This window comes from Micropterus salmoides, unplaced genomic scaffold, assembly GCF_014851395.1.
Source record: "Micropterus salmoides isolate LMB-PRFRI ecotype aquatic unplaced genomic scaffold, ASM1485139v1 Ms_hic_scaffold_23, whole genome shotgun sequence".
NCBI lineage: Eukaryota > Metazoa > Chordata > Actinopteri > Centrarchiformes > Centrarchidae > Micropterus > Micropterus salmoides.
The window spans coordinates 4,035,897-4,061,517 of NW_024041484.1; the positions used below are offsets into that span (position 1 = coordinate 4,035,897).

The 25,621-nt window shown below is 41.7% G+C and overlaps 2 protein-coding genes across 3 annotated transcripts in view; one reads left to right on the forward strand and one right to left on the reverse strand.

Annotated features, from left to right (window-relative positions):
- net1 (neuroepithelial cell transforming 1) overlaps positions 1-25,621 on the forward strand; it is a 36,572-nt gene that overhangs the window by 5,449 nt on the left and 5,502 nt on the right. The window contains exons 2-3 of one of the 2 annotated variants that reach the window (XM_038738770.1): positions 2,483-2,546; positions 17,012-17,074. In XM_038738770.1, the coding sequence (XP_038594698.1) occupies positions 2,483-2,546; positions 17,012-17,074 (127 nt within the window). Of the gene's footprint in view, positions 1-2,482; positions 2,547-17,011; positions 17,075-23,680; positions 23,997-25,621 lie in introns of those variants that run through there. The other variant, XM_038738771.1, reaches the window with a different exon arrangement.
- On the reverse strand, positions 9,125-10,561 carry LOC119918183. The gene is made up of 3 exons (XM_038738772.1): positions 10,248-10,561; positions 9,837-10,119; positions 9,125-9,700 (listed from the first exon to the last, which is right to left on the reverse strand). The coding sequence occupies exons 1-3, from the start codon at positions 10,544-10,546 to the stop codon at positions 9,584-9,586; spliced, it is 699 nt and encodes a 232-aa protein (XP_038594700.1). The 5' UTR covers positions 10,547-10,561; the 3' UTR covers positions 9,125-9,583.

Below are 25,621 nucleotides of genomic sequence, written 5' to 3' on the forward strand. Positions count from 1 at the left end.
AACACATGCTGTTTATCCAAAACACCTTACAGTTGCATCAGTGCATACATGTGTGGTCCCACCTCCAAACGTAGATGATTAGTGTGTATTGGTGCTCGGTTCAACCGTCTTTAGCTCCACAGGACGATTTTTTTCCCATTTTCCCCCTCTCCTAGGTGGTTTTCACTTATTGTCTCTTCTCTCTTGTCAGACTGTTATATAGCTTAGTTAATAGGTAGTGTTAAACACGTCCAGTTTGTGTTCATAATAAGACCTGTGTTTTTGCACTAAGCTTCCCATAGACCCCTTGTTAACTAGGGGTGGGAATCACCAGAGGCCCCACGATGCGATATTAGCACGATATTTATGTTGCGATTCGATTTTATTGCGATTTTAAATATATTGAGATATATTACAATTTATTAGCTTTTTCCAACTTCCAATTAGGTCCATAAAGTCAAACTTTGTCAACATTTGTTTATCTAAAAAGATATATTTGTTCATATCACTTTTTCAGTCCTCTTATGGTCCTGTTAAGTTTTCTAGTGGACTGAAAAAGCAATAGATTTTATTATTCTAGTACCAAAAAGTTAAAACTCCCATCTGCAGTTTATATAATAAAATATGGATACTTGGCGTCCGTGTATCGATACAGGATTGCCATGGCAAATATCACCATACTATGCTGTATCGTATTTTTCCCCACCCCTATTGTTAACCACTGAGCGTGGCCAGTGGTGGCATTTGTTTTTTTATATTCACATTTAATGTCAGCTACCCAGATCTGTTCTATTGTAAATGATTGCGTGGCCCAAACTAAGACAGGAACAAACAATTCTTTTCATGGTCGATGTACTGATAAATTCATTAACTTATCATTTGTAGCACTAGCCATAACCATTAACCCGCTGTTATGAGGTGTCAGAGCAAAGATAAAGGGTGCAGTGAGTGCTGCAGCTGCCTGCAGGGCTGACTGATGGACAGTTGGCTGTGTCACTGAATAAAGGCCACCTGGAGCAACAGTAGTAGAGCGGCAGTATGACGGGAATGACTCAGCCTTATGAGCAGCACTTGCCGGACACACACACAGAGCAAGTGTTTCTGGGCAGCTCAGCATTCTCCGGATGCTGATGCCTTTTTAGGTCCCACCATCTGAGGCTCCAAGACATACATCAACTGTTCTGACACCATTTATGATCTTGTGTAAGTCTCAGATTGGGTTATGAAAGCGGAGCAATGTAGGAGGTTTTGATTCATCATGTCTGCTGAGTGTGATACACTACTGTTGTGTGACAGTTCCTTTAAACATACTCCACAATGTCTTAACATTTTATCTTTTGTTTGTATTTTCATGAGTTCAATTGTCATATCTGCATTCGTTAGAAATTTAGTTTTTCTTGATATTTTTTTCCAAACTTGTGCCATAAATATAATAATTCTGTTCACCAGTGGTGTTCATTTTTAAAAAGGTTGAGGCTTTGTTTTGTTTCTGTTACAAAAAAGAACAGATAAATGCTATATTACAGGACACAGTCCCTGCTTTCTGTGTCAGGTCAGTACAAAGCGTCTGTAATCCGTTTGCCTAGTTTCATAAGATGTACGGTTACTTAGCCTTGTAAGGTAGTTGTGAGACACACTTCTCATTGAAAGTATTTAATCACTGTGAAATACTGCTTCAATAAAAATCAATTTATTGTTGGTACAATACAGATCTTAAGGGTTGCTTTGATGTTTTCCTTCTTGCTGTGTAACCATCCATTCACTGAGCGTGAGATGTTGTGTAATTGTCCTCACTGTGGCCTTATCCTGCCTGGCCTTGTAATACTTTAATAATCACACAAGTTCAAGATAAGTAGTTTGACATGAAAAGGATTTACATTATGCATGGCTGAGTTGCCGAGTGTTCACTCCAGACAGTCCCACTATGGAGCCCCAAAAAAGGCCAAAGCTATCCCCTGCCAGAAAATCCCAACATAAAGAGACATTTGGGACATGTCCAAATCTTTGGGAGGGAAGGTGTGAGATAAAGGACTCCTCCTTCAAATCTCACAGGGGTCTTAGGTCTAAGGACAGCATGAGGCTTTGAGGAAATGGACTAGGGTTATGTTTCCCTTCCCTCTCTGACTGGGAGGATCCTTATCTGTCAGTCCTCGTCTGATTTGGAGGACAGCGCTGCGGCTACATCATGCTGAGGCTGTGGTAGGTAATGGGAGTCGAGTGTTTTCTCAGGACACTGCTGTTCCCTGAGTCACAGTTCCCCTCATATGAATGCAGTGAACTCACTAAGTCATCAGCTTTACTCACCCTTTGGCTGGGAGGTCAGAGCGGACTCCACTGGTGGTTTAAATCACCAATCATTACCTTTTGTAATCAGGGCAGTCAGGGCAAAGTAGCAGACAGTGTTACACCATGCTGAGCAGGCCCTCTAGGTGTTGGTTTTTGTAGCTAAGGATGCGTTGTAGTAATGTTGTATATGTGACCCTCTTGTATTGTTATTGTTCAGGTCACTGCAAAGAGGAAGCTCCTTCACCTTCCTCACCCCAGGACCACAATGGGACTTCAGTCTGGTGAGTACAGGCCTCATACTTTCCAGTTTGTAGATTATTTTAGGCCATCTGCAAGACACTAACATACAGTTTGACGAGTTTATTTTTAATCAAAATATCCTACAGCAGAGTGGTGACTGTCAGTACTACCTGGAAGAGAAAAGAAAGGGGTAGGCAGTCTAAAAACAGGGTTCTTGCATACAAACCATAGACTGTATACAAAAAGATACAAACACTACTGGATGCGCGCGTTAATCAACGTTTTGTGTTTGATTTTTTTTATCTAAGACAGTGGCATTAAAAAAACGTACTGCTTCGTAAAAATCATACTCATTGCTGCTGTTATGAATACGCGATAAGCTAAAATGACGGGAGCGACCTGCTTTGTGTTTTATTATTTTTAAATAGCCTATAGGTACAGCATCCTCTGGTCTGAGAGGCTGCAGTGTTTTCTGTTCGACTGGTTGTTGACTCTCTTACTGTTAATTATTGTTCCAGTAAAGTGGATTCATTTCTAAAATGCGCTGCTGAGCAGGCTTCCCATCACTTTTAATGATGTGGTGCAGTGGTTGAAAGTAATTGTAACTTAACAACTAACGTGACTATTTATTTTTAATACCCAGTGATAAGTGAATTAATCCATCCATTCATCGTCAACCGCTTATCCTGCGTACAGGGTCGTGGGGGGCTGGAGCCAATCCCAGCTGACATCGGGCGAAAGGCGAGCTACACCCTGGACAGGTCGCCAGTCTATCACAGGGCCTAATTGAATTAATATTATTACTTTTTAAATGTGCAATAAGTAATAAGTAACTCATTACAATTTCTGAGTAACTTGCCCAACACTGCTACTAGGTAATGCGCAAAGACAGAGTGCTGCTTTCTGCCCTCTGGTTGCGCGTGTATCTCGGTGATGACGTTACACAGAAACCTGTCTATAGCCAAGACTTAAAGTGCCAAGCAGCAAGAAAATGACACATAAAATATAGATTTAAATATACAATATATACAGTACTTATGTGATGTGACATTTACCTTCTGCACATTTCTCCAAGCTGGCTTTTGGCTGACTTCTGTCCTGCTGTCCAAACTGGGAGTACACTTGAGCACCGCTTCCCGTTACAACGACGTCTTTTGGCTTTAAATCTTGCTTCAGAGTTTTCAACAAAGTCTCGGAAACAGTAGCACTGTTCATTGTCACACTGATGAAAAGCAGCTCCTTGTTGGCTCACAGCCACTGTAACCAAGATAAACCATGCAGACTGGAGTGTCATTTGAATTTTACTTGTTTAAGCACATTAAGCATTATCCTAAATACAAAAAATCCCTTAAAGATGCTTAGGAATATTTTTAAGGAAAATTAGGAGCAAATCCTTTGTAATGCCAGTCCCTGAGCAATATCTGTGTTAAAAGAGCCTCCTTTACTTTTGTTGTAGCCTTGGCTCTGTCAGTGTTTATTTATTGTGGTCATAAATGTAGGACCTTTATAACTGATAAGAAAATAAATCTTTTGGGGTGCGAAAGTGAGGGGTGTCATAGCAATAGTAGTCCACAATAAAAACATTTAACTCGCAAAAAAGGCAAGAGGAAGGCAAGATACAAACTGCCTTGGTGCCACAGCATTGTCAGATCAAGAGTCGATTCCCGGTGCAATCAGATTTTTCACATTCACACGCAGCTTGCTTCAACAGGAGGAGGCTGAGTTTACAGACCACAGTAGAGTATAGTAAAGAAAGAATCAGATCTTTAGTGGCTCTAATCTAGCCAATACTGATCCATAAATATATGTGCGGATTGGCCCCGACATCGATCCTTAGGATTGGCTCAGAACATCCCTAATTATAAAGAAAAGAAAACCTTTTTTATGGACATCAATGCATCAGTGAATAAATGTATGTTGGTGGCTACACAAAAAAAAGAAAACTAGACCATTACATTGGTTGAAGTGTGCATATGTTTACAGTTAATGTTTATTATTTGATAATTGCAGGTGAGGGTAGTACTCAGTTTGTAGGCATGTCATTGTGCAAATGAAAGGATGTGTTGCAATGACAATGTACGAGTGTATGAAGCATGTAGAAAAAGGAAATCAAGACAACAAGAGAAAGGAGAAAATATATTAAATAGAAATCATCGGCTCTGGTCCTCCACTCTGCCCAGTCCTCCCCACATGACACTCCAACAAAGCCCTTTGTCACACACATATTTTTCAACTCTGTCTATTCTTTTCCCTTAATTTGTGTCTTTGTATTGACTTTGGATGTCATTGTGCCTCAATAATATGGTTAAGTTGTTTTGATTTAGCAAATGCTAGCCATCACAGATTGGATATAACGAGTTAGGTGTTAACTTAATTTTAGTAATTAATTTTAGTGTAATGTTAGCTAGCGCACTTATGTTCGAAATTCCACTTGTTTATACAAGTTACTGACATTAGGGACTCTGGGACTACTCGTCTGACTTTACTAATATTACCATTTTTTGCCAACAATTGGCCTACAACGTAAGTTGAGCTTCTCAGTGCCACCTTAAATTTAGCATTAGCCCTTGATTGTTCCATTGTCAGTATGCTTAGATAATATTAGCAAGGCTAATACTGTCATAACCACAGCATAATGAAACATTTTGCTTTTGGATTGTTTTGGCACATGAGAGTAACCCGTGATGCAATGGTATAGACATTTGACCTAGCTGCCTAACATGCGTTACTTATAATGTAGTTAAACTGATCACATGTTACAGTAACCTAATTATGTCGCTTGAGAAGGGATTCTTTAAGTGGTGCACTATGAAATTTACAGACTTCTTAGCAGAAGTTATGACTGTCTGACAAGTTCATTGGAGAGGACTACCCATCCAAAATGTTGGCCTTGTTTCACTAAGGGCTGCTTAAGATCTGAATCTGGCCTCTACTCAACCTTCATAGCAATCACCAGCCTTGATCCTGGTACGTTTTGGATTGCTGTCGGTGAATTGAAATTTCTAAACTTTGCGCTACATTCCAGGCTAGCTTTCCCCTTGGCAACTCCCAGCGCTGAGCGTGTATCTTCTTCTAATAGGCCTACCTCACTGAGGAACTGTAACAACTGTTGTTATATGGCTCCCTTATGGCTGAACAAGGCCTGTTCATGTAATCAGAGACCAAATGCTGGATCAAGGAAATCAAGCCTGCTCTGATTTCTTACCCCCTCTGTTAGAGGAACGTGGTTTACAGTCAGCCTTAAATGAGACAAGCAGATTAGAAACAGAAAAGAGCGAACAGATTAGTCTGCATGCAGAATGAAGAATGTGGAGGCATTTCAGGGTTTACAGCTGCCTAAAATACAATCCCTCGCTCCTCTGAAGGCAAATGAGAAGTAATGAAAGCAGGGTTAGAGAGAAGGCCAGTGGCTCTTTATCTCGTGCCAGCCTGCTGTCTTTGATTTGCAAACATGGCGCACTTAGCTCATCCACCAGAACCCATATGGACCTCGTTAGCTCACCCTTTCAATTTACTCCCCCCCTCATTTTATCTGTCATTTATAAATCTACCAAACAGCAAGCGATTAAAATAAAAAAAAATCCTGGAAGTGCCTTTGTCTCATTGCCATTCTTATCTCAACCCTGCCACTTTAAGCTTGAAGGTTTTGCCAAGACTTTGAATAAAGTCTAGCCAGGTCTTTGGGCTTTGAAGTGGTTAGGAGGATTCTTTTTAGCCCTGACTGGGGCATGGCCAGGTATAGGTGGGGGTGCATTGGCCATCAGGCAAACCTTGGAAGCAGGCGTGGCCAGCATTCCCCGGGCGCTTGGTGCATTCTCTCAGACTACATCAGGTATGAGGCCTCGGGGCTTTCTGTCATGGCAAGAATGTGAGTCAGGTTTCCAGCCCATTGCCAAGGTGGAGCACACCAGTCTGCCATTTGGTGGAATGTGATAAGTTAATTAACTACAGCAAGAGTCAGATTCTGAGTATTTTGTCTCCACAAGCAACATGTTCAGGCGGCCAGAGATGTCGGCCTCAAGAGTGGTCTGTCTGATATGCAACATTCCAGCTTTAATCAGATGATATGATTTAATATGGCTGTCAGATGCTGAGTCGCGTCTGGCTTTTCATGCAAACATTGGTAATTATTGTGGGAAGGCTTTGTCAGTATCAACAGCAATTTATATTTAAACTAAGACTGACTTCTTTAACCGCTGAATGTCTGAAGATTCCTCAGCATTCCACAAAGAGCAGAATTTTTATCACTGAATTCTTGATACTTGATGCATTCAAGGTGTTGCTCCTAGTGGATGTTCATCCATTTTAATGAGACACCCCAGTAGGGCTGGGAACCATATTTCTTGAATATTAAAAAATGCCTTCTCAATCGGTACCAAGGAGTAAATCTCATCAGTGTCAGTGAGCCAGTATAAAAAAAACACTGATGCCCAGAGGCCGTGCTCACTGTTTTGTTTTTTTACCACCAGCTGCTCATCTGCGCAGATGAGTTAACTTTGTGCTGCTTGTTAGCTAGTTAGTACAGCTAACCTGTATGATCCCCAGTGCATCCTCTCCTCGCCACTGTGGGGATGGATTACCCAGTGGTGAAACCACTGGAGCCCTGGCAGTGAAGACCCTTGTTTCTGGACACTTGGCATTGGCCTTAAAATCTTTTTAAAGCGTTTTAAAATATTGAAACGGATGTTTTGAAAATTTGACACATTGAAAACAGCTTTTAAAACACTGATCACTCATCACAAAAAACTTGCGATACACCATCAGCTCTCACAAAACCCATGCCACACCTAATGTAAATCAAGAATACTCAATAGTATGACAATAACTTTAGTAATCAGATGAAAAATAGAACCAGTGGAACGTGTTACTCTCAGGAGGAGGCTAGCAGTTTCGTATTTGTGAGTTGTTTTTATTCATTAAAAGTAAAATTAAAAGAAAAATGGCCTACATTGGTCTCTTAATTTGTTAATGCTACTAACTCAGCAACAATCAGAACCATTCATGAAGGAGAAGTTCAACGTTTGAAAGTTTACTGTAGGACGTCTAACCATTTTTATGTCCATCCATGCTGTGATTGGTCAGTTGACAAAAAGTGACAGTGGCGAGCACATCAGTTTTATGAAAAGTTGAACATGTTTCAACAAAGGGCACCTGATATGGCTAAATATCCAGCTAGCCAAACCCAAAACCTCCTTACCTTCTCCATACTGTCTTCTGTTTCACCGCTCCAGCTGCTGACATCTCTGTCTTTGTTTTTGTAACGAGCTGCACAAGCGGCCAACGAGTGACCCGCCCACCGGGATCTCTCTCGGTGCTCCGGTGGCTAGCTGGCTTTTGTCCTGCCAGTTTCGACAACTCTCATTTGACTGACACCAGCTTTGTGTCGTGTTCTGCCCACTACTAGGGGAGGGATGTTTTTGAATGATTAGCAGCATGGCGGGAGGGGTAGGGGGGGATTTCAATAAGTTGTAGTTAATCATTCAGTAAGTAATTTTTCCGGTTCGCACGTATTGATGTTTAGGGGCATATGCATGCAAATTGGTCGCACCGTAGAGCCCTGCTGAGTCCTCTTATTTTGCCCGTCCCCACTAAAACACTACCTGGAGTTTTAAAACAAAAAACGGGGTTGGCAACGTTTTCAAACTTCTCCGTTTTAGGTCTTCGATTTTGCCGTTTTAGTCTGGACAGGCGGTGCAAATGTAGCAAAAGGTCTCCGTTTTAAAACGAAAACACAGTCAGACCGACAGGTAAACGTAGGCCTGGGCGATATGACCATAAATGTTATCACGCTAAAAAAGAATTCATGCCACTCAATATTGATAATTATCACAATAAATGTGAAATCATTATTTCTTTAAGTTTAAAGGCTGATTGAAAATTTAAGAAACCAAATGGTTAATTGTGTGGTTAAACTTTTCTTTATGGTCAGAACGTGACAAACACTTGATGCCAAATAGTGGATCTGAGGTAGAACATTCAAAACTATTATGATAAAATCTGTTTTCAAAAAATATGATTAGTAAATCTTTTTTCAGTCCCTTTTCCTCAACAAAATAAATATCTTAAAAGAAAAATGAAGTGCTAATTTGTTTGTGATTCTAATGAATTGAATCAAACATTTATTGACGATATATTGAACATTTGTTATGTTGTTATTGAGGAAAATGATATTGCGATTATTACAGTTTTTCTCAAATGCTAAAACACATTTCACAAACGTTTCGTCCATGTTCTCCAATGTCTAAACACAACACCCTTTTCTAAAGCTACATAAACACAACCACACCTTCTCCCTTCAAAACTCAAACTTTCACACCAAAAGAGCAGCTCGAAGCTTTCAAAAATGTAAACACTATACACATCATTACACACTACAGCAAAACAATTGAAAACACAATGCTCAATTTGTGAGAAGGTTCTTTGTTTTATAACTGCCAATGTATATTTTTAGAAACTTTACAATAATGGATCTTCTTAGATCTCTGCAGAGGATTGGGCATTTAGATTTGTGAGTTTCATATGAAGAGTATAAATCTATAGTAAATTCTGTACACTACTGTAACACAACTCAATGCAAAAACAGAATCTATTGCACACAACAGTACTCTTGAAAACATGATCAGGGTGTGAAGTTTTTTTTATTTATTTTATTTACACCACAATCACTGTGCGGCATCATGTCGCTGAGCTGCATCGGGCCACATCACCTCATCCACATCGCAGGCTATATTGTCTCTTGCCAGGCACCACGGGAAAAACGCCCTGGAATGGCGGATCGATCCTTGGAAGTTCTCCACTGGGATGTCAACACACGCCAGCTCCATTGCCCTTAGGAGGTTCTCTCTAGTGTATGGTTGTCTGTCATAAACCTTCCATCTCCACGATGAGAAGAACTCCTCTATAGGGTTCAGGAAAGGGGAGTAGGGTGGCAGACAGACGTTTAAAAAGTGGTTACTGTTAGTGGTGAACCACTCTCTGATTTGGTTTGTTCTGTGGAAGCGTACATTGTCCCAAATGATCACATAAATGGGATGTTCGGGCCCAGGATGGTGTTGTTGGCGGTCCAGGAGGATATCTTTTAGCTTTGGCCAATGATGTTACGGCCTCTTTGCCTTCGTTTCTGCAGGTTGAAGCCAGCCTCATCCAGGAAGAGGTACTCATGAGGTCTGGCCATCGCGTCCAACTGTAATATCCTCTGTGAAAATGTGAAAGTGCACAGGTGTTCAGAACAACAGTCAATCAGGTAGCATAGTATTGTCCAGAAGTAATGTAGGCCACTGAGCAACACAGTATGTTCACTAACTGTACTGTGAACATGGATCTATACTTACTTGCACATACTCGTAACGTAGGTCTTTGTGTCGTGCAGAGTTTCGCTCAAAGGGAACCCTATAGACTTGTTTCATCCGCATCTTTTGGCGCCGGAGAACTCGGTCTATTGTGGCCAAGCTGACATCATCAATGCCCTCAAAGTTCACATTATCGGCAATGACTTTGTCTCTGATCTCCCGGAGTCTGATGAGGTTGTTCTCACGAACCATATCCACAATGAGGGTTTCTTGTGCCGCTGTAAATATGGCAATCCTCCCACCTCTATGTGGCATTCTTTCAACTCTAAAGAAAGAAACGTGTTGTCAATTGACATGTTTTACAATACAGTAACAACTGATTTGAAACTAATAGACTACTTTCACAGGCTTGTAAAATTGTATTGTGACAAAGAAAGCAATAGAGTACAATACCTGTTGTGTTGTCTGAATGCCCTGATAATGGTGGCCACGGTGAACCTACTCAGGTTTGGACGGACTCTTAGTCCTGCTTCAGCCATTGTCATGCCATGGACAATGACATGGTCAATGACTGTTGCTCGCATCTCGTCCGTAATGATGGTGCGAGGTTGTCTTGCTCTCCCTCCTGGACCTTCTCCTCTCCCTTGTTGGCCTCCTCCTCTTCTTCCTTGGCCTGCTCCTCTTCCTCCCTGGCCTGCTCCTCTTCCTCCTCTGACTCGATTACCTCTTCCCCTGACTCTGCCTTCATCCATTGTGTTTGTTTGGAATCTTCAGCAAACTGTGCACTCTGAACTTGCTTTTATACATGTGGTCACAGCATTTGCAACAGGTGTTTTCAATTTTGAGTCGTTGTGTGTAATGAATGACGCCAGGTGTGTTCATTTTGTTCAAATATTGCTGACTGTGGCAAGCATTTTGCATCACATGAGCTTTCATTTGAGAATATGAGCAGAGTTCTTTTGCAACTTGTGTTTTAGCAAGGAAAAATGTGTTAAGATTTATGTGAACGGAGGATTGTGTTTTGTGAATTGTGTCTTCATGTGAAATGTGTTTATGATATTGGAAAATGATGGCTAGATTTAGTAAATGTGTTTAGACAACTGGTCATTTGGTTTAGAGGATTGGCTTTTGTGTTTTAGCATTAGAGAAAAACTGTATTGCCCTTGGTAAACGTAGAGAAATACTCCTAATTTTATCACGGTGGATGGTTGTTAGAGCTGCACATGCTCTTTAGCAAAGAGAAAGACAAAAAACAGTTTCTCCAGCTACTCCCAGTTTTTTTTAACTGCTTCTTTCTTTTGAAGTGAGTAATTGTACCAAAATGTATCATTTAGTTTGTTAAAATGGATTTTATAAAGTTGGTATCAAAAAAAGTAACCGGTATCAAAGTCAAGGTATCAGTATTGAAAACTTTCAGACCCACAAATACTGCAGTGTATACTATGAAGAAGGATTTTACAACTGGAAAGTTATCACTAGTTATCATTTGAGCCTCCATCTTAACGACTGAGGGGGAAACAGTAGAATTATTCACTTTCTCACCTTACAAAGTACTGTACCAGGAATGTGTGTGCTTGGAGGTATTTTGATCAGCCAGTGACATGCAATGTAGAGCGAAGTTAAGCCAGGTTCACCATACGTTACTTTGCAGCAGTCCCCAGCACACAGTAGTCTCTTAAAGTGGCTGTGTTTTTTGTTCACATAGTGCTGATGTCAGTCTGAACACTGCTAGGTCTGGGTGCATGTGTTCTAAATCAGCACACCAGCTCATTTACATGTCACCTGAGATGGAGCAGAACAATGACAGCTGGGGGAGGGGGGCTCTCCACCCAGCTTGTTGCCATGCCCCCACGCCCTCACAGAGTATACAGTTAATCTTTCACACTTTCAGTTGAAGTCAGTACACTTATTTTTGCAGAACTGTTCCACAAGCAACTCTGCCAAAGCCTTTGAATGTTTACCTTTGGTAACACAAACGAATCTGTGTCTTGTTTTTGTGTTTGTTTTTTAGCTCCGTCTTTCTTCCTCCACCTCTTCCTGTCGTACAGTCAATATTTGTCTTCCTTTCCACCAAACTGTATGAGTTAAACATTTCTTGGCTAGTTTGCTCAGTCTGACCCTGGCCTTCATTAGACAGGAACCAGTTTTTCAGGTCTAAGGATGGATTTTTCTTTGAACGATCAACCCATGTCATGGTAAAAATTAAACTTAAAATATTGTTTGAATCTGACAGGCAGCAGACCAAGCCTCTGGTTGGTGTCTGAAGACGGTAAAGCAAACCCCCTCATTTTCTATCTTTAAAGTGTTGAAGCGTGTGTAGTATTTGCAGCTGTTCATTATGGCTGTTTCTTTGTGTTTCTTTTGTATGTGTACATCATCATCCTTGTCTACCCAGATGTGAAACAGAGTAACCAGGTTGCAGTCATTTCTATTGCCTGAGTGTGTGTGTGTAATGAGCAGAGAGGGAGGCTGAGTTTTTGAGTGTTTACATTGAGCCCAGCCCACCCATTTGAGCAAGTCGCTGCTTGGAGTGTGTTATTTCATCTGCAGGCTGCTGACAGAGGGATTTCCAAAGGTGGCAGGAAAAGGACGGCAAATTTTCGTCTCCTTTTCCCCACTGTGTCAGTTTTTGCCCAGCGATGACTCTAATGACGTTTTTATCTCATGTGTAAGACCTGAGCTTAAGGCAATATTTAGCTTGGATGAAGCATTCCCATTTAGCACGCACACTTCATGTGCAATAAGCTGCAGACTTCAGCTGACCTGCTTCTCTGTACCCACCACTGCTATTCTGTCTCCCTTTTGTCAACATTTTTATAACCTGAATGTTTTTTCTCACTCTCTCTCTCTTGATCTCTTTCTTTCTTTCTGTCTTTACCTGTCTCTCTATCTCTATATCTATCTATCTGGGAGGGAGAGAGATCATAGTTGGCCTTTTTATGTGCCTGAAATTGTGTTCATTGGCAATTATGTAAAACTTTCTGGCACTGCAGAGTGCATGACAGAAAAAATAAAAGATGTACTATCAGGCCATGGTGTTGCTATCGCTGAGGTCGATGTGTCCTGGGAAGAGATGGAGCAAGTGTGATGGTGGGTCGAAAGGCTGGAGTTGCACAAACGTCCCTACCTCGTAAACATTCACTGCACACAATTCCCCCATTTGAACACACCGACTAAACCAAATGGAGGAACACGACCTGCTGAGCCTTAAACAACCATCAGCTACACAACCATTGGCTGTCGCTGGAGAGAGCCGTTAAGGGCTTACGTGCCAGTTGGGTTTCTCTGATGTTGGAGTTTGTAGGGGAGGAAGCTGTGAAAGACTGCCCAGTTTAATTAGAAAGCGCCTCCAAAGGTACATGTTCCCTGCCTTGACTTACTTTCTGACTGACGTCTTGGCTGCGATGAACCGCATGAATGTCATGTTCCAAAAAGAAAATATTAATATTTCCTCTAGAGTTTGGCAGATAGACGAGGCCATCGGCCATCGACGATGGCTGACAGGCATCACAATGTTGAGCTGGCACCGTTATTTATCTTCTGATCACTTCCCTGGGGAGAAATGTTCCCTGACTTCAAAACTGTGGCCTGTCTCCAGTGTGGCAGCAGAGCGCAGCTTCCTTCTTCAAAACAAAATTAAAACATGAGATGTTGTCGGTCCAAGGCGAAGACACAAAACCTGATAACAATCCCCTCTGCAGCAATGTCCCTTAATGTGTTTGATTATGGTCAGGTGAGCACCCAGTTTAAGTCAATGTGGACCAGGAGGAAGGTTTGAGCTCAGGCTTGGCTACAGCAGGTCGATTGAGTTTACTTTAATTTCTTGTAAATGGTTTGTTCACATTTTAATTCTAATTGTCTAATTCTGTAAAATTGCATTCATATTTGCAGGATCTAAATGGATTCTTGTGGATTGCTTATTCACAAAACATGCTGTCTGATGTCCTCCAGCTGCTTGGTCTCAACTCTGTGATTTACAGTGGGTACGGAAAGTATTCAGACCCCTTTAAATTTTTCACTCTTTGTTTCATTGCAGCCATTTTCCAAAAATCTAAAAAGTTCATTTTATTTCTCAGTAATGTACACTCAGCACCCCATCTTGACAAAAAAAAAACAGAAATGTAGAAATTTTTGCAAATTTATTAAAAAAGAAAAACTGAAATATCACATGGTCATAAGTATTCAGACCCTTTGCTCAATATTTAGTAGAAGCACCCTTTTGATCTAATACAGCCATGAGTCGTTTTGGGAAAGATGCAACAAGTTTTTCACATCTGGATTTGGGTATCCTCTGCCATTCCTCCTTGCAGATCCTCTCCAGTTCTGTCAGGTTGCATGGTAAACGTTGGTGGACAGCCATTTTCAGGTCTCTCCAGAGATGCTGGGCCATTCAAGAACAGCCACGGAGTTGTTGTGAAGCCACTTCTTCGTTATTTTAGCGGTGTGCTTAGGGTCATTGTCTTGCTGGAAGGTAAACCTTCAGCCCAGTCTGAGGTCCAGAGCACTCTGGAAAAGGTTTTCGTCCAGGATATCCCTGTCCTTGGCCACATTCATCTTTCCCTCGATTGCAACCAGTCGTCCTGTCCCTGCAGCTGAAAAACACCCCCACAGCATGATGCTGCCACCACCATGCTTCACTGTTGAGACTGTATTGGACAGGTGATGAGCAGTGCCTGGTTTTCTCCACACATACCGCTTAGAATTAAGGCCAGAAAGTTCTATCTTGGTCTCATCAGACCAGAGGATCTTATTTATCACCATCTTGGAGTCCTTCAGGTGTTTTTTAGCAAACTCCATGCGGGCTTTCATGTGTCTTGCACTGAGGAGAGGCTTCCGTCGGGCCACTCTGCCATAAAGCCCCGACTGGTGGATTGCTGCAGTGATGGTTGACTTACTACAACTTTCTCCCATCTCCCGACTGCATCTCTGGAGCTCAGCCACAGTGACCTTTGGGTTCTTCTTTACCTCTCTCACCAAGGCTCTTCTCCCCCGATAGCTCAGTTTGGCCGGACGGCCAGCTCTAGAAAGGGTTCTGGTCGTCCCAAACGTCTTCCATTTGAGGATTATGGAGGCCACTGTGCTCTTAGGAACCTTAAGTGCAGCAGAATTTTTTTGTAACCTTGGCCAGATCTGTGCCTTGCCACAATTCTGTCTCTGAGCTCTTCAGGCAGTTCCTTTGACCTCATGATTCTCATTTGCTCTGACATGCACTGTGAGCTGTAAGGTCTTATATAGACAGGTGTGTGGCTTTCCTAATCAAGTCCAATCAGTATAATCAAACACAGCTGGACTCAAATGAAGGTGTAGAACCATCTCAAGGATGATCAGAAGAAATAGACAGCACCTGAGTTAAATATGAGTGTCACGGCAAAGGGTCTGAATACTTATGACCATGTGATATTTCAGTTTTTCTTTTTTAATAACTTTGCAAAAATTTCTACATTTCCGTTTTTTTCTGTCAAGATGGGGTGCTGAGTGTACATTACTGAGAAATAAAATGAACTTTTTTGATTTTTGGAAAATGGCTGCAATGAAACAAAGAGTGAAAAATTTAAAGGGGTCTGAATACTTTCCGTACCCACTGTATGTAGTTTCCTGATGGAACAGATAGCTTTATTTTTTGCCACAGTAACTGCTAAATGCTGCTCACTGTAGTTGCCATTAGTCAACTCAGTTAGCCATGCAGCTAGCGGTTCTATTACCACTAGCTGACTCTGCCCAGATTGGGAGTTAGGAGCACCGGGGGAGTTGTTAAGAGTACTGTAGCTCCTTTAGGGAATAGGGCAGTGCATAATGTACTTTAAGTGGTTGAGTGAGTGAGAGAGAGCATACAGCACAAAAGTGACAGTGAAGTTGTCAATCTGGCAATAAATATACAGTGTAGGTTACAGTGTGTCATTTACTAAACGCTGCAGCTTCTGAAGACCAAGTAAAGTTTCATCTGTTGTTTCCAACACCTTGGTTAGCCCGAAGTAAGAATCTCCCCTGTGCTTCAGATGCTAGATAACTTCGCTAGCTTTAAAACAGACAGTAAAAGTTCTCTGTTCTGCTCAGCTGCGGGTTATGATTACTGAATGAACGTTTGCTGAGTAAAAGTGAATTACACAATCTTTTGTTGTCTGCAGCTCTGTTCACAGCCTCCTATTAAGATGCAGCCAACTTTAAACAAACAATGCAAGTTAAGGCTAACAGTCACAACACCACCTGGAATGCATGCAGTGGGAAATATTTAAAGGTGTTAAGCAGATAGCATTTAAAATTTTACTGATGTGGGAAAACAAACAGGTTACCCTGCCAGAGGGGAAATGCCCTGCACCACCCTGCTTCAACACAAACAAACAAACAAACAGCTCAGTCATTGATCGTCAGCCACCCTTGACCATTATGTGTCCATTTTGGCCTTCCTCACCTCACTGGTCAATCAGGTCTTGACGTTCTGTGAGTCCAGCCAGAAGCAGTCTGACCTCTATCGTTAATGGACCATGGTAACAGAGCCCCGGGGGTCCCAGAGGTTTGCCATTGCTCCTCAGGGCTTTAACAACAGGCCAGACTACCCTTCTCACCTGCTAACTGACTCTCCCTGACTGACTGACTGTCAGTCAGTCCACATGCAGGTGTTAAAGTGCCTCGCTGCCTAATTAACCCTTTCCTGTGCCTAGTAGGACCTCCAGCAGTGTCTGTTGTAGCTTTACAATAGAGCTATAGGGGCAATAAGTGTAACTGGCCTAAAGTATGAGTGGGGGGATAAGGTGGCTGTGAATTGCTCTACATGTATTGGCACCCAGACAAGGATGCGTACTGCAGAAACTACACTAAATAAATAAATATTCGCAACATGTTGTTTCCATATGCAAGGTTCTTTTATTCTTTCTTTCAATCAGGACTCTCCAAAGAAATGCATGAAACTCCAAGAATTTGTGTTTGCTTAGAGGATCCCAATCTGAGATAATGTATTTAGTTTATTATTATTATTTATTATTATTCTGTTTAACAGATACTTTAACCATCTGTATTGCTACTATAGTGAGAGTGGGGAGGCAGCTGGGAGAATAAAATCTGAATAAACTTTGTATTCAGTGTGTATTCCAGACTCCTGCTACTTGTGGACAGGACTCCTCACATTCTGCATTATAAGAATGTTTAATGATTCGTCAACTTGTTCCAGTGATGCATGTTGAGTTTTCCAGCTAACAGTCTGCCTGTTAATTTCTCCACAGAAGCGGAAGCGCAGGGAGAAGGATGAAAGCGACGCAGTCAGCCTCTGCAGCTTCGACTTTAAGGTAAAACACATCATCCGACGTTCTGCTTCACTTCAGGTTAGAAACACCAAGGCCTTCCACACTCTTTAGTAAGATTTTGTTTCAGGAACACCCAAAAGTTTTTGTTATGGTGTTGAACAGAATGTAAAACGAATGTAGTTGTTAGTTGTAGTTGTTGCACCTGGTACGGCTAACCCCACCTTCAGGGCAGGTTTACACCTAACCTAACTGAGGCAAACCAATCCGACGATGATACATTGTTTCAATTTTCCAACTGGTCCAGTTTGCTTTCACAAAGGCAAAACGGGCCAGAAATTGTAAACAAAAGCGATATGGTTAAAACTGCATTTTTTACATTTTATTGTTGGTCATACAGTTGACATGTAAAAGGCAACAAACCCATCCAAATGCACCAAGGTGGTAAACGCTCCAGGGTTCTTTTTGACCGGACTAAACAAGGCCGGTGTGAACCACCCTCAGAATGTCCGTGAACAGGGTCTATAATTTTAATAAAACTCAATGCAATAAAGGCATCACAAATTCAGAATATACAGAAGCATAAATTCCAGCCATTGTATCATTGTTGCAGGTTACTCTTGTTTACTGTGTTTGTAAGAAGAAACTCCAGGTTGCTTATCTGAAAACTAGGGCCACATCTGATCTCTTGCTCTCTTGGAAGTTGGTGCATCCTCTGTTTGTTCAGAGCATTTCATGAAAATGACTAAGCATATCACCGGACGATATCTAGAGAAAGCTTACGTTGTTTGCTGAGTAACCTGTTACTGTCTGTAGGTTCTGAGTGGCGGGAGTGGCTGGGTTGGAAAATATACCTCACTTGGTGTGTGGGTGTTACATGAGCACACCTATGTAGGATATGTGGCCAGTGATTTGTCATTGCTATTCTGGAGAAAGCTTATAATTATTGTAACCATTAGCTTCATTCATGCCATGTAGTTTATCAGAGTGAAAGTATACTGTAAGTAGAATTATGTCTACAAACTAGCTTTATTTCAAATCTTAATTTTCTTACTTTTAAATAGTTGTGTATAAAACTCCTCTTGGACCGAAGGCAGTACTAATGGACCAGACAGTTTCTAATCAGCCCGTGGCCTCTCTGTGTCTACTCTGTCTCCATACTGGCTGTTTTTGTCCTGCGCCCACATGAGAGGGATTAGCGGAGACCTACAGCCTGGACTTTTGTAACCAGTTGGATCTGTTGCTCTGATTTGGGTAAACAAAGCTTGAACAATGTTATTGAGAGAGTCATGGGGGACACTCCTTGATTCAGATCAGAGCAGACTTTATTTTCTTTTCTAATTGAGCCTCTTCCAGCGCAGCCTAATCCCTACACACTCTGCTCCACATACAGAGGCGGCTGTAGTAGAAATCCCTTAACCATATGGCTGCTGGTTTGCTACTGCCTTTTGGCTCAAATGGAGTTGTTAAGTAAAAATCAGACCTAGAGGATATGTGTGTATGTGTGTGTGTGTGTGTGTGTGTGTGTATATATATATATATATATATATATATATATATATATATTTATTTTGTGTGTGTGTATATGTATGTGTGTATATATATATATATATAAAATAATCTAATAATGATAAGGCTAATGCTTGCAGTTCAAGCTGTTCAATATTATTGTAAAGCTTTGCATTTGGGTGTCATCGCAAATGATTTTGCATGTTTGATTGTGTTTGCAGAGCACTTAACTTCAGTTCAACCTTATCTCCACATGCTAGCATTTTGGCTCAGGGGATAGCAGTCAGTGTATTTGGTCGGTCCCCCTAGCTATGGTAATTAAGTAACTGGGTAGGATGAAGTGGATAAAGGTGGTCAGTTTAGACATTGGTCCTTTTACAAAACACCTTTGAGATTTTAAAAAATGGTACCACAAATATAGTACATTTATTGATCACACATGTTAGTCATCCTCTTGAGGTTTTAAAAGAAGAAGTGGACGACTTACGTAAGATTCATAGTGGAAATCTACCCTTACTCATAAATGGCCAGGAAATTTATCAGGTGGAGTACAACACATTCTTTGGTGTAACTATCTGCTCTTCTTTAAAGTAGGAAATCAAGAGTACAGAAGTACTTTCTTTTTAAGATATCCGGAAAAGCTTTCAATATCACAGGAAGGTGTGATGCAGTTTAATAATGCTGGGATGAAGAGCATCCTCACCTTCGGAAATGACTGTGTTGTATGGAAACCCTTCCGCACAAGACATGAAACATCTGGACAAAATGGTACGCACTGGATCAAAAGCCATTGGCCAGGAGCTACCATCTCTTGCTGAAATGTACACCATTAGACTACAGGAAAAAGGGCCACATTATTCTTCATGACTTCTCTCACCCTATAATGTAATAGCTACCATGAAGTAAAGGGTTTGTAAAAACCTCAAATGTATGACGCCTCATGATATTATATCACCCAAATTTACTGTGGAACTTCCCTAATCCCTCCTGTATTCAGACTATCTACCTGTCGGCTGGCTGTGCAGCACGCTGTGAGGTAATAGTTAACTTAAGTAGATGAATAAAGGTGTCTCCCTGCCTACTACAGGCCTGGGCCTGCCTACCACAGGCCTGGGCCTGCCTGCCTTAACATCATGCCTGAGTGCCTTTTATTGCCAGTAAGAATGTTGTTGCAATAAGAATTTCACTTTAAAGGATGCCCACGTTGTTTTACGTTTCATTACAAGATGTGCGTCATAACTTAAGCCTGTATTCCTGGACGATCTCAAAGCTTGAAAATGAAACTTCTTCTGCTTTCATTTTACTGAAAGTCTGCATGTTAACGCTGAAAGAATACACAGGATAGTTTTTTGTGAAAACATGCATATCATCTGCTTGCAGCTGTTCACCAAGGTCTCCCTTTGCAATATAGTGCTGTTCTGTCGCCCAGTACCATACATACAGAACATCTATATGTGTCTGTGCCAATACCACCATTACCAATTACTTAATAATAGCTTGGCGAATTATTTCTTTAGATTTGTATCTGTCCGCTCAAGCTTTATCATTGTATCAGTTTGTTCAGTTTACAAAGCGCCCGCAGTTTCAGTGTGAGTCTTTGTTACTTTGCTGTGTTTGGTAGCAACCAGGGCTGCTCTGGGTGTGTGAACATTGACAAAACAACAATAAAGAGAACAAGAAAGCTGTGTTGAATAACTCAAAGATGTTAGTCTGGTTTGAAACTGTGGTTTTCATTGTTTCTACAGGCTGTGAGTCATGTGACTAGATCACAGTGTATATCTTCTGTCTCCTCATCTTTATTTAATTGTAGCCACAGAACGTGGAGGTATTTATAGCTCCTTGCCCTCAGAACAGAAAGCTTTATTGATAGTAGTTAAGATCTCTCAATCACACCCTAACTGGGGGCCTTGTGTAGAAACACTTCTAAACCCTCTGTGGTGGTGGTTCTGAACTTCAATATTCCTTTAATATTCAAGTTAGAGGAATATAAAAAATGCAGATGCCCCTTTCAGAAATGGGCATCAATATTACCTAAATGTGACGACAGTTTAACATGTGGGTTTCGTGTATAAATAAATTTAAATAACTGTGAAACATTTATCACCCAACCATCTCATGGGGAAAAAATAATATCAGTTTAATAAAGCACAAATCACTGTGAGAGAAGCCCTTTTAAGATTTTGCTCATGTCAGATTAGGCTGTAAAAATGTTTTAAAAGAAAAATATAACCATGTACCGCCACATGTCTAATTCTTATTGTTTAATAAGCTACAGTATTATTTTATTCATGTCAATTGCATTGGAAAAATCAAACAACATCCAGCAAAATGCTTTTCAAACAGCGTGTGAGCGACCAGTAATTAAGGCTCATCTTAGTGTCTTGCTGTCATACGCTTGTGCACTGGACATTATAACACTGGCAGTTGCATGTGCTATCTGATAGCATTAAATGATGATACTCGTGAGAAAATGAATTAGGGGACTGACTGTAAGAAGTGAGTCAAGCGTCCTGCACACTGGGAGATGACACTCGTGCAAGCATTGTGGGTCTTTCTGTGATCTGTAGTCATGTCTGGATACAATTATGTGACTGATATTCAATAGAGTTGTCTAACGTTTTTACTTTAAAATCAGTGTTCCAAGGAGCACTGAAGCTCTTCTTGGGAGCCTGTGGTGGAGCAATAATCATTTTGTGGCTCAATTAAAAAGTGACTGATCTGATAGGTCAGTTGTTGCTACCCAGAAAGAAGAAATGTTCCAGCACCCCTCCTTTCTATTGCTGCTGCCCTCCATCAGCAGAGGGCAGCAGCATTTCCCCTGTCTCTTGTTTTTTAAGTCAGTCAGCAGTCTTTCTTTGTCCATAGTTGTCTGCTTATTGCCGTCCCCAGAGCTGTAATTAGGCTCTGCCTATCCTGTACTCACTGCTGTTGATGCAAAGGTTAAGTTGAGCTCAGCCAGTCAGGCCCCCGAGGCTCAGTCCGTCCCTGGCACGGCATAGGTTAGACAGCGGTGGGCCTTCGCCTCTCACTGCGTGACTCATCCTACCACTCTGAGCGCATTCTGCCGTTTGTGTTTTTGGAGCATAAATCCCAACTGTACTCCAGCTGCATGTTAGTGTGACTAGAGGCGAAGAGGCCAGGCAGGTCCAGCCACGTTGTGTCTAGTTTTTGTGCTCTGGCCGGGCTAGACGTACAGCTGATTCAACCCCGAGGTCTTTCAGAGTGAGTAACAGCAAGACTGCATACAGCGTCTTCTGAAGGCACGCACAGAATACACACAGACAGACAGATCCATTTTTATTAGAGCCTCTCTGACTCCTCAGTCTGCATAGTTTTTTTCGCTCTGCTGTGATCTGTACAATTTGTTCTGAGACTAAAGTAACTTGATTCATGATGCCACTCCACTTTGTTTTGGGGACTTGGCGTCCTGTTGGTCTGCAGCAGATGAGCCCCTCTGACCACTCTGTCAACAAACCCAAAGAAAAACGTGTCAACGTGTATACACCCCAATCAGCATCTGTCTTTTGTCACCCAAAGCAACAGCATGAAGCCTGTGTCCTGTTTCTCACCTTCATGTCGACCCAGGGGATGGAGCAGAGCCATGAACAGACTTGTCCATTTGCCCAAAACATAGACACACATTATGACACCCTGCCATGCAGCACCTCAACATGAGCTACCCCATCAGACTTAACACCTCCACTTTTTGCTGTGCATTTGTGCGCCAGCTGTATGGGCATGTAGAAAATGGGGCTTCAGGTGTGGTTGTCCTTCAGCCATGTGTCCGTGCCTGTGGGTGTGCAAATATGCATGAAAAAGAGCAACAGGTTTGATTTCGGTTTCAGAATGCTTCTTTGTCTTTAGTGAAACTGTCAAACATGTTGCCCTTTTCTGCCCTATTAGACCAATCAACATATGGCAGTCGCACCGGACCCCCTCCGCCTCCTCTCCCCCTCCAGTGGCATTCCATATACAAGTTTCAGTTTAGCATCTGGCTGAGTGTGTCACACTGCCCCCCCCTTCCCCATTTATATTCTAATTGATCACCTCCCCCAGTTCAGCTGATGAGATTCAGAGGACAGCAGAGAGCGACGACTGCTTTGATTAATGGGCTAACAAGAAATAGCCATGTAAATATTACTTTGTAGTTTGTTCATTAAAAGTACAAAACAGAATTCATTTGGAGCACGTGCCATGTCATTTGACTTTTATGTCAACAAGACTGTAACGCTCGTTAGTGATTACAGCAATGTAGTAAAATGAAGTTAGTATTGAAGCCGTGTTTTGGCTGGTTTCTGAACTTTCCTTGCAGTTATTAGTCTCAGCAATTAGTCTAACTAACAACTAAAGTTTTGGTGTATTGCTGCTATATTATCATTTATATTTCAGCCTGATTTTCTAAAATTGTTTTATGCTTTATTTTATGCAAGTAACAATTTTGTATCGTTACATTTATTTACATTTTTCAGTTATTTATCTGTCTATAAAATGTTTAGAAAGATATAAAACAGCTTGATAAACACACTTGATAAATTACTTAAATGATTATAAAACTTGTCAGGTTAATTGTTTCAGCTCTAATAGTAAACATCAACAGTAATTTCCAGGTAAATTTACTGTTCAAAAAGTACCATTTTTTTATTTGCTCATGCTGTTGTCTTTGATAGTAAATTTAATTGAACAACAGAAGCGTCGGTAACAGATCTGTTTACAACTCTTGTAACCAGATGTGAAGACTGATTGCCAGTAATGTTTCTGTTATGTGTTTATGTAAAAAAACAAATATCTGCTGAAAAGTTCTCACAGTATCAGTTTTTTTGACCCTCAAATATAAAAATTTGCACAAAACTGTCAGACTTTACTGCTTAACCCAGTTTCCTAAGAAAATCTCATATAACCTTAGATAGGGTTTAGTCTTCTTCCAACTTTCATTTAGCCTCATCAGGGTTGAATATGTCAGCTGCTTTTGGCAGTAAGCTTCACCCGTGATCTTACAAAGAATCACTACTCTTTTCACCAGCCTGCGGGCAGCTGCTCCTCACTTCCATGTAAACCTGCCTGCCTCATCTGCAGCCATGCGGGCTGAGCAGAGCTCCTCCCCCCCGTCTCTCCTCCTGCTATAAAGCCCTCTCTCCCTCCGTCCACCTCAGACCAAAGTTTAGAAAGTGTGTGTGAGGAGAGCTTTCAGAGCGCTCCAGCCCATGAGGAAAGAACACGACGCACGGGGGGAAGGGGTATTTATTTTTTTAGGGTATTCTACTCACACCACCTTTGATTTTTATCAACTTATTTTTTCTCTGACGTGGATTACTTGGAGCTGACTCGCCAGGATTAAAATAAGGATATAGTGTTTTGACTGAAAGCTATGGTGGCTTACGATGAACTGGGTAGCTTGGTGCCTATCAAACGGACTCTGCAAGTGATAGACTACCAGAACCAAGCCAACAAAGAGTCAGAGGTGAGAATGCACATGATGGCGGTGTTTGATGATATTTTACTTTGTTTAGCTGTTACCTGTTTCTTTCAGTAAGTGTTTGACCGGAACTCATGCAGATGAAGTCATATCTTTGTCAGACTGTGAGTGAATCAGCGCCTAACCCTGTTTTTATCTCACTTGGGCACACACTGCTTGTGTTTGGTCTTCCAGTTGCCTTGTGCCCGTAAGATCAGACTTTGAACTTTGTGACTGGGCACTAAAAGCAATGCTTGAGATACTGCCTAACCTGGAAATGTTAATCATTGAATTGCTCTGCACCTATGAAGTAGTGAATAGTGAACTGACCCCCCTCTGTGTTGTGTATTCCCTGTCCGTTCTTAAGTATGCATCCCAGCAGGCAGCTCAGCCTTGGTGGGATAGGGAGAGTTCAGGACAGTCAGTAAACTCAAAGTAGCACAAACAGCGAAGCAACAGGGGGCAAACTCTCAATAAACAACTGCATCCTTTTAGTTCAGCCCTGTCTAGGATTACACTGCTTTTGGCCTCTGGCATTTTAAGTGAAACCAGGTGATCTTTCATGCAAATTCAGCACAGCAGCCTGAGAGGATTCCTTCAGCTGCAAATTCAGGTGTGCTCTCTTTACTTCTAAAAGCCACTACTTAGTTCCTTCCTTCCCCTTTTAAGGCATGCATAGTTCTCTTTCAGAATAGACCACAGGAAGATGTGGTTTCATTGACAGTAAACCACTTGATAAAGCAGAAGGACAAGTCATGAAGCGAATCCTGATTTCACAGAAATCCACTATTGAGACACTCTTGTAGAATGACACAGGGGAGTTTCCTATGCTGTCTTACTGATGACCATGACTCTTTCATTTGTGCTCTGGCAGTTCTGTTCTCAGCTCCTATCAGCTCAGGCTGTGCTGTAATTGCAGGGACATCTGGGGTATGATCTCACAGCACTCACAGGGTTACATCAAAGAGAAAACGCAGGAAGGGAGCTTTTAGGGTTCCCTGAAAAAACTCCCGATGTTTATGTGGTTGTAATCTTAGGTTAGGAGTTTAAGGAGCACACCACACATGTACAGTATGTATGTCTGGGTCATTGTTCCACTGATAATGGTTATCAAAGCAGCAGCACAAACCCCGGATCTGTCTGGTTTCCTGAAGTGAGCCAGACTTGCCGTACCTCCATGGAGTTCGTGGGTCAAACTGCTAGGAATAGCAACTTTCCCCGTCTGCCTGCACTGTTGCACTTAACAGCTGATAAACAAAGAGTGGGACTAGTGGCCCTGTGTTATTCTGGGGCCGGTTCCCAAAGGACAGGAAGGGCACAGTAGCCATCATACGTTTCCAATATTGACTTTGGAACCCCCCGCCCTCCTGTAACTTGTGCTTTTCACTTTATTTTCTTTGTCTACTAAAAGATCGCAAATTGGAGTCTGGCATGTCTAGTCCCCACAGAGAAGTCAAAATATTCTCTTTGCATGTAGACCGCAGTCAAAGCAGTTGAAATGTGGAATATTTTTGCTGACCTCTGCCACTAGAGGGCTTCCTGGGTTCTCCAGGCTGTCTGGCTGTTCTGGTCCAATGTGGAGACCCTGACCACAGCGGACCGTGACTTGACCGCAGCTCACAGGCCACACC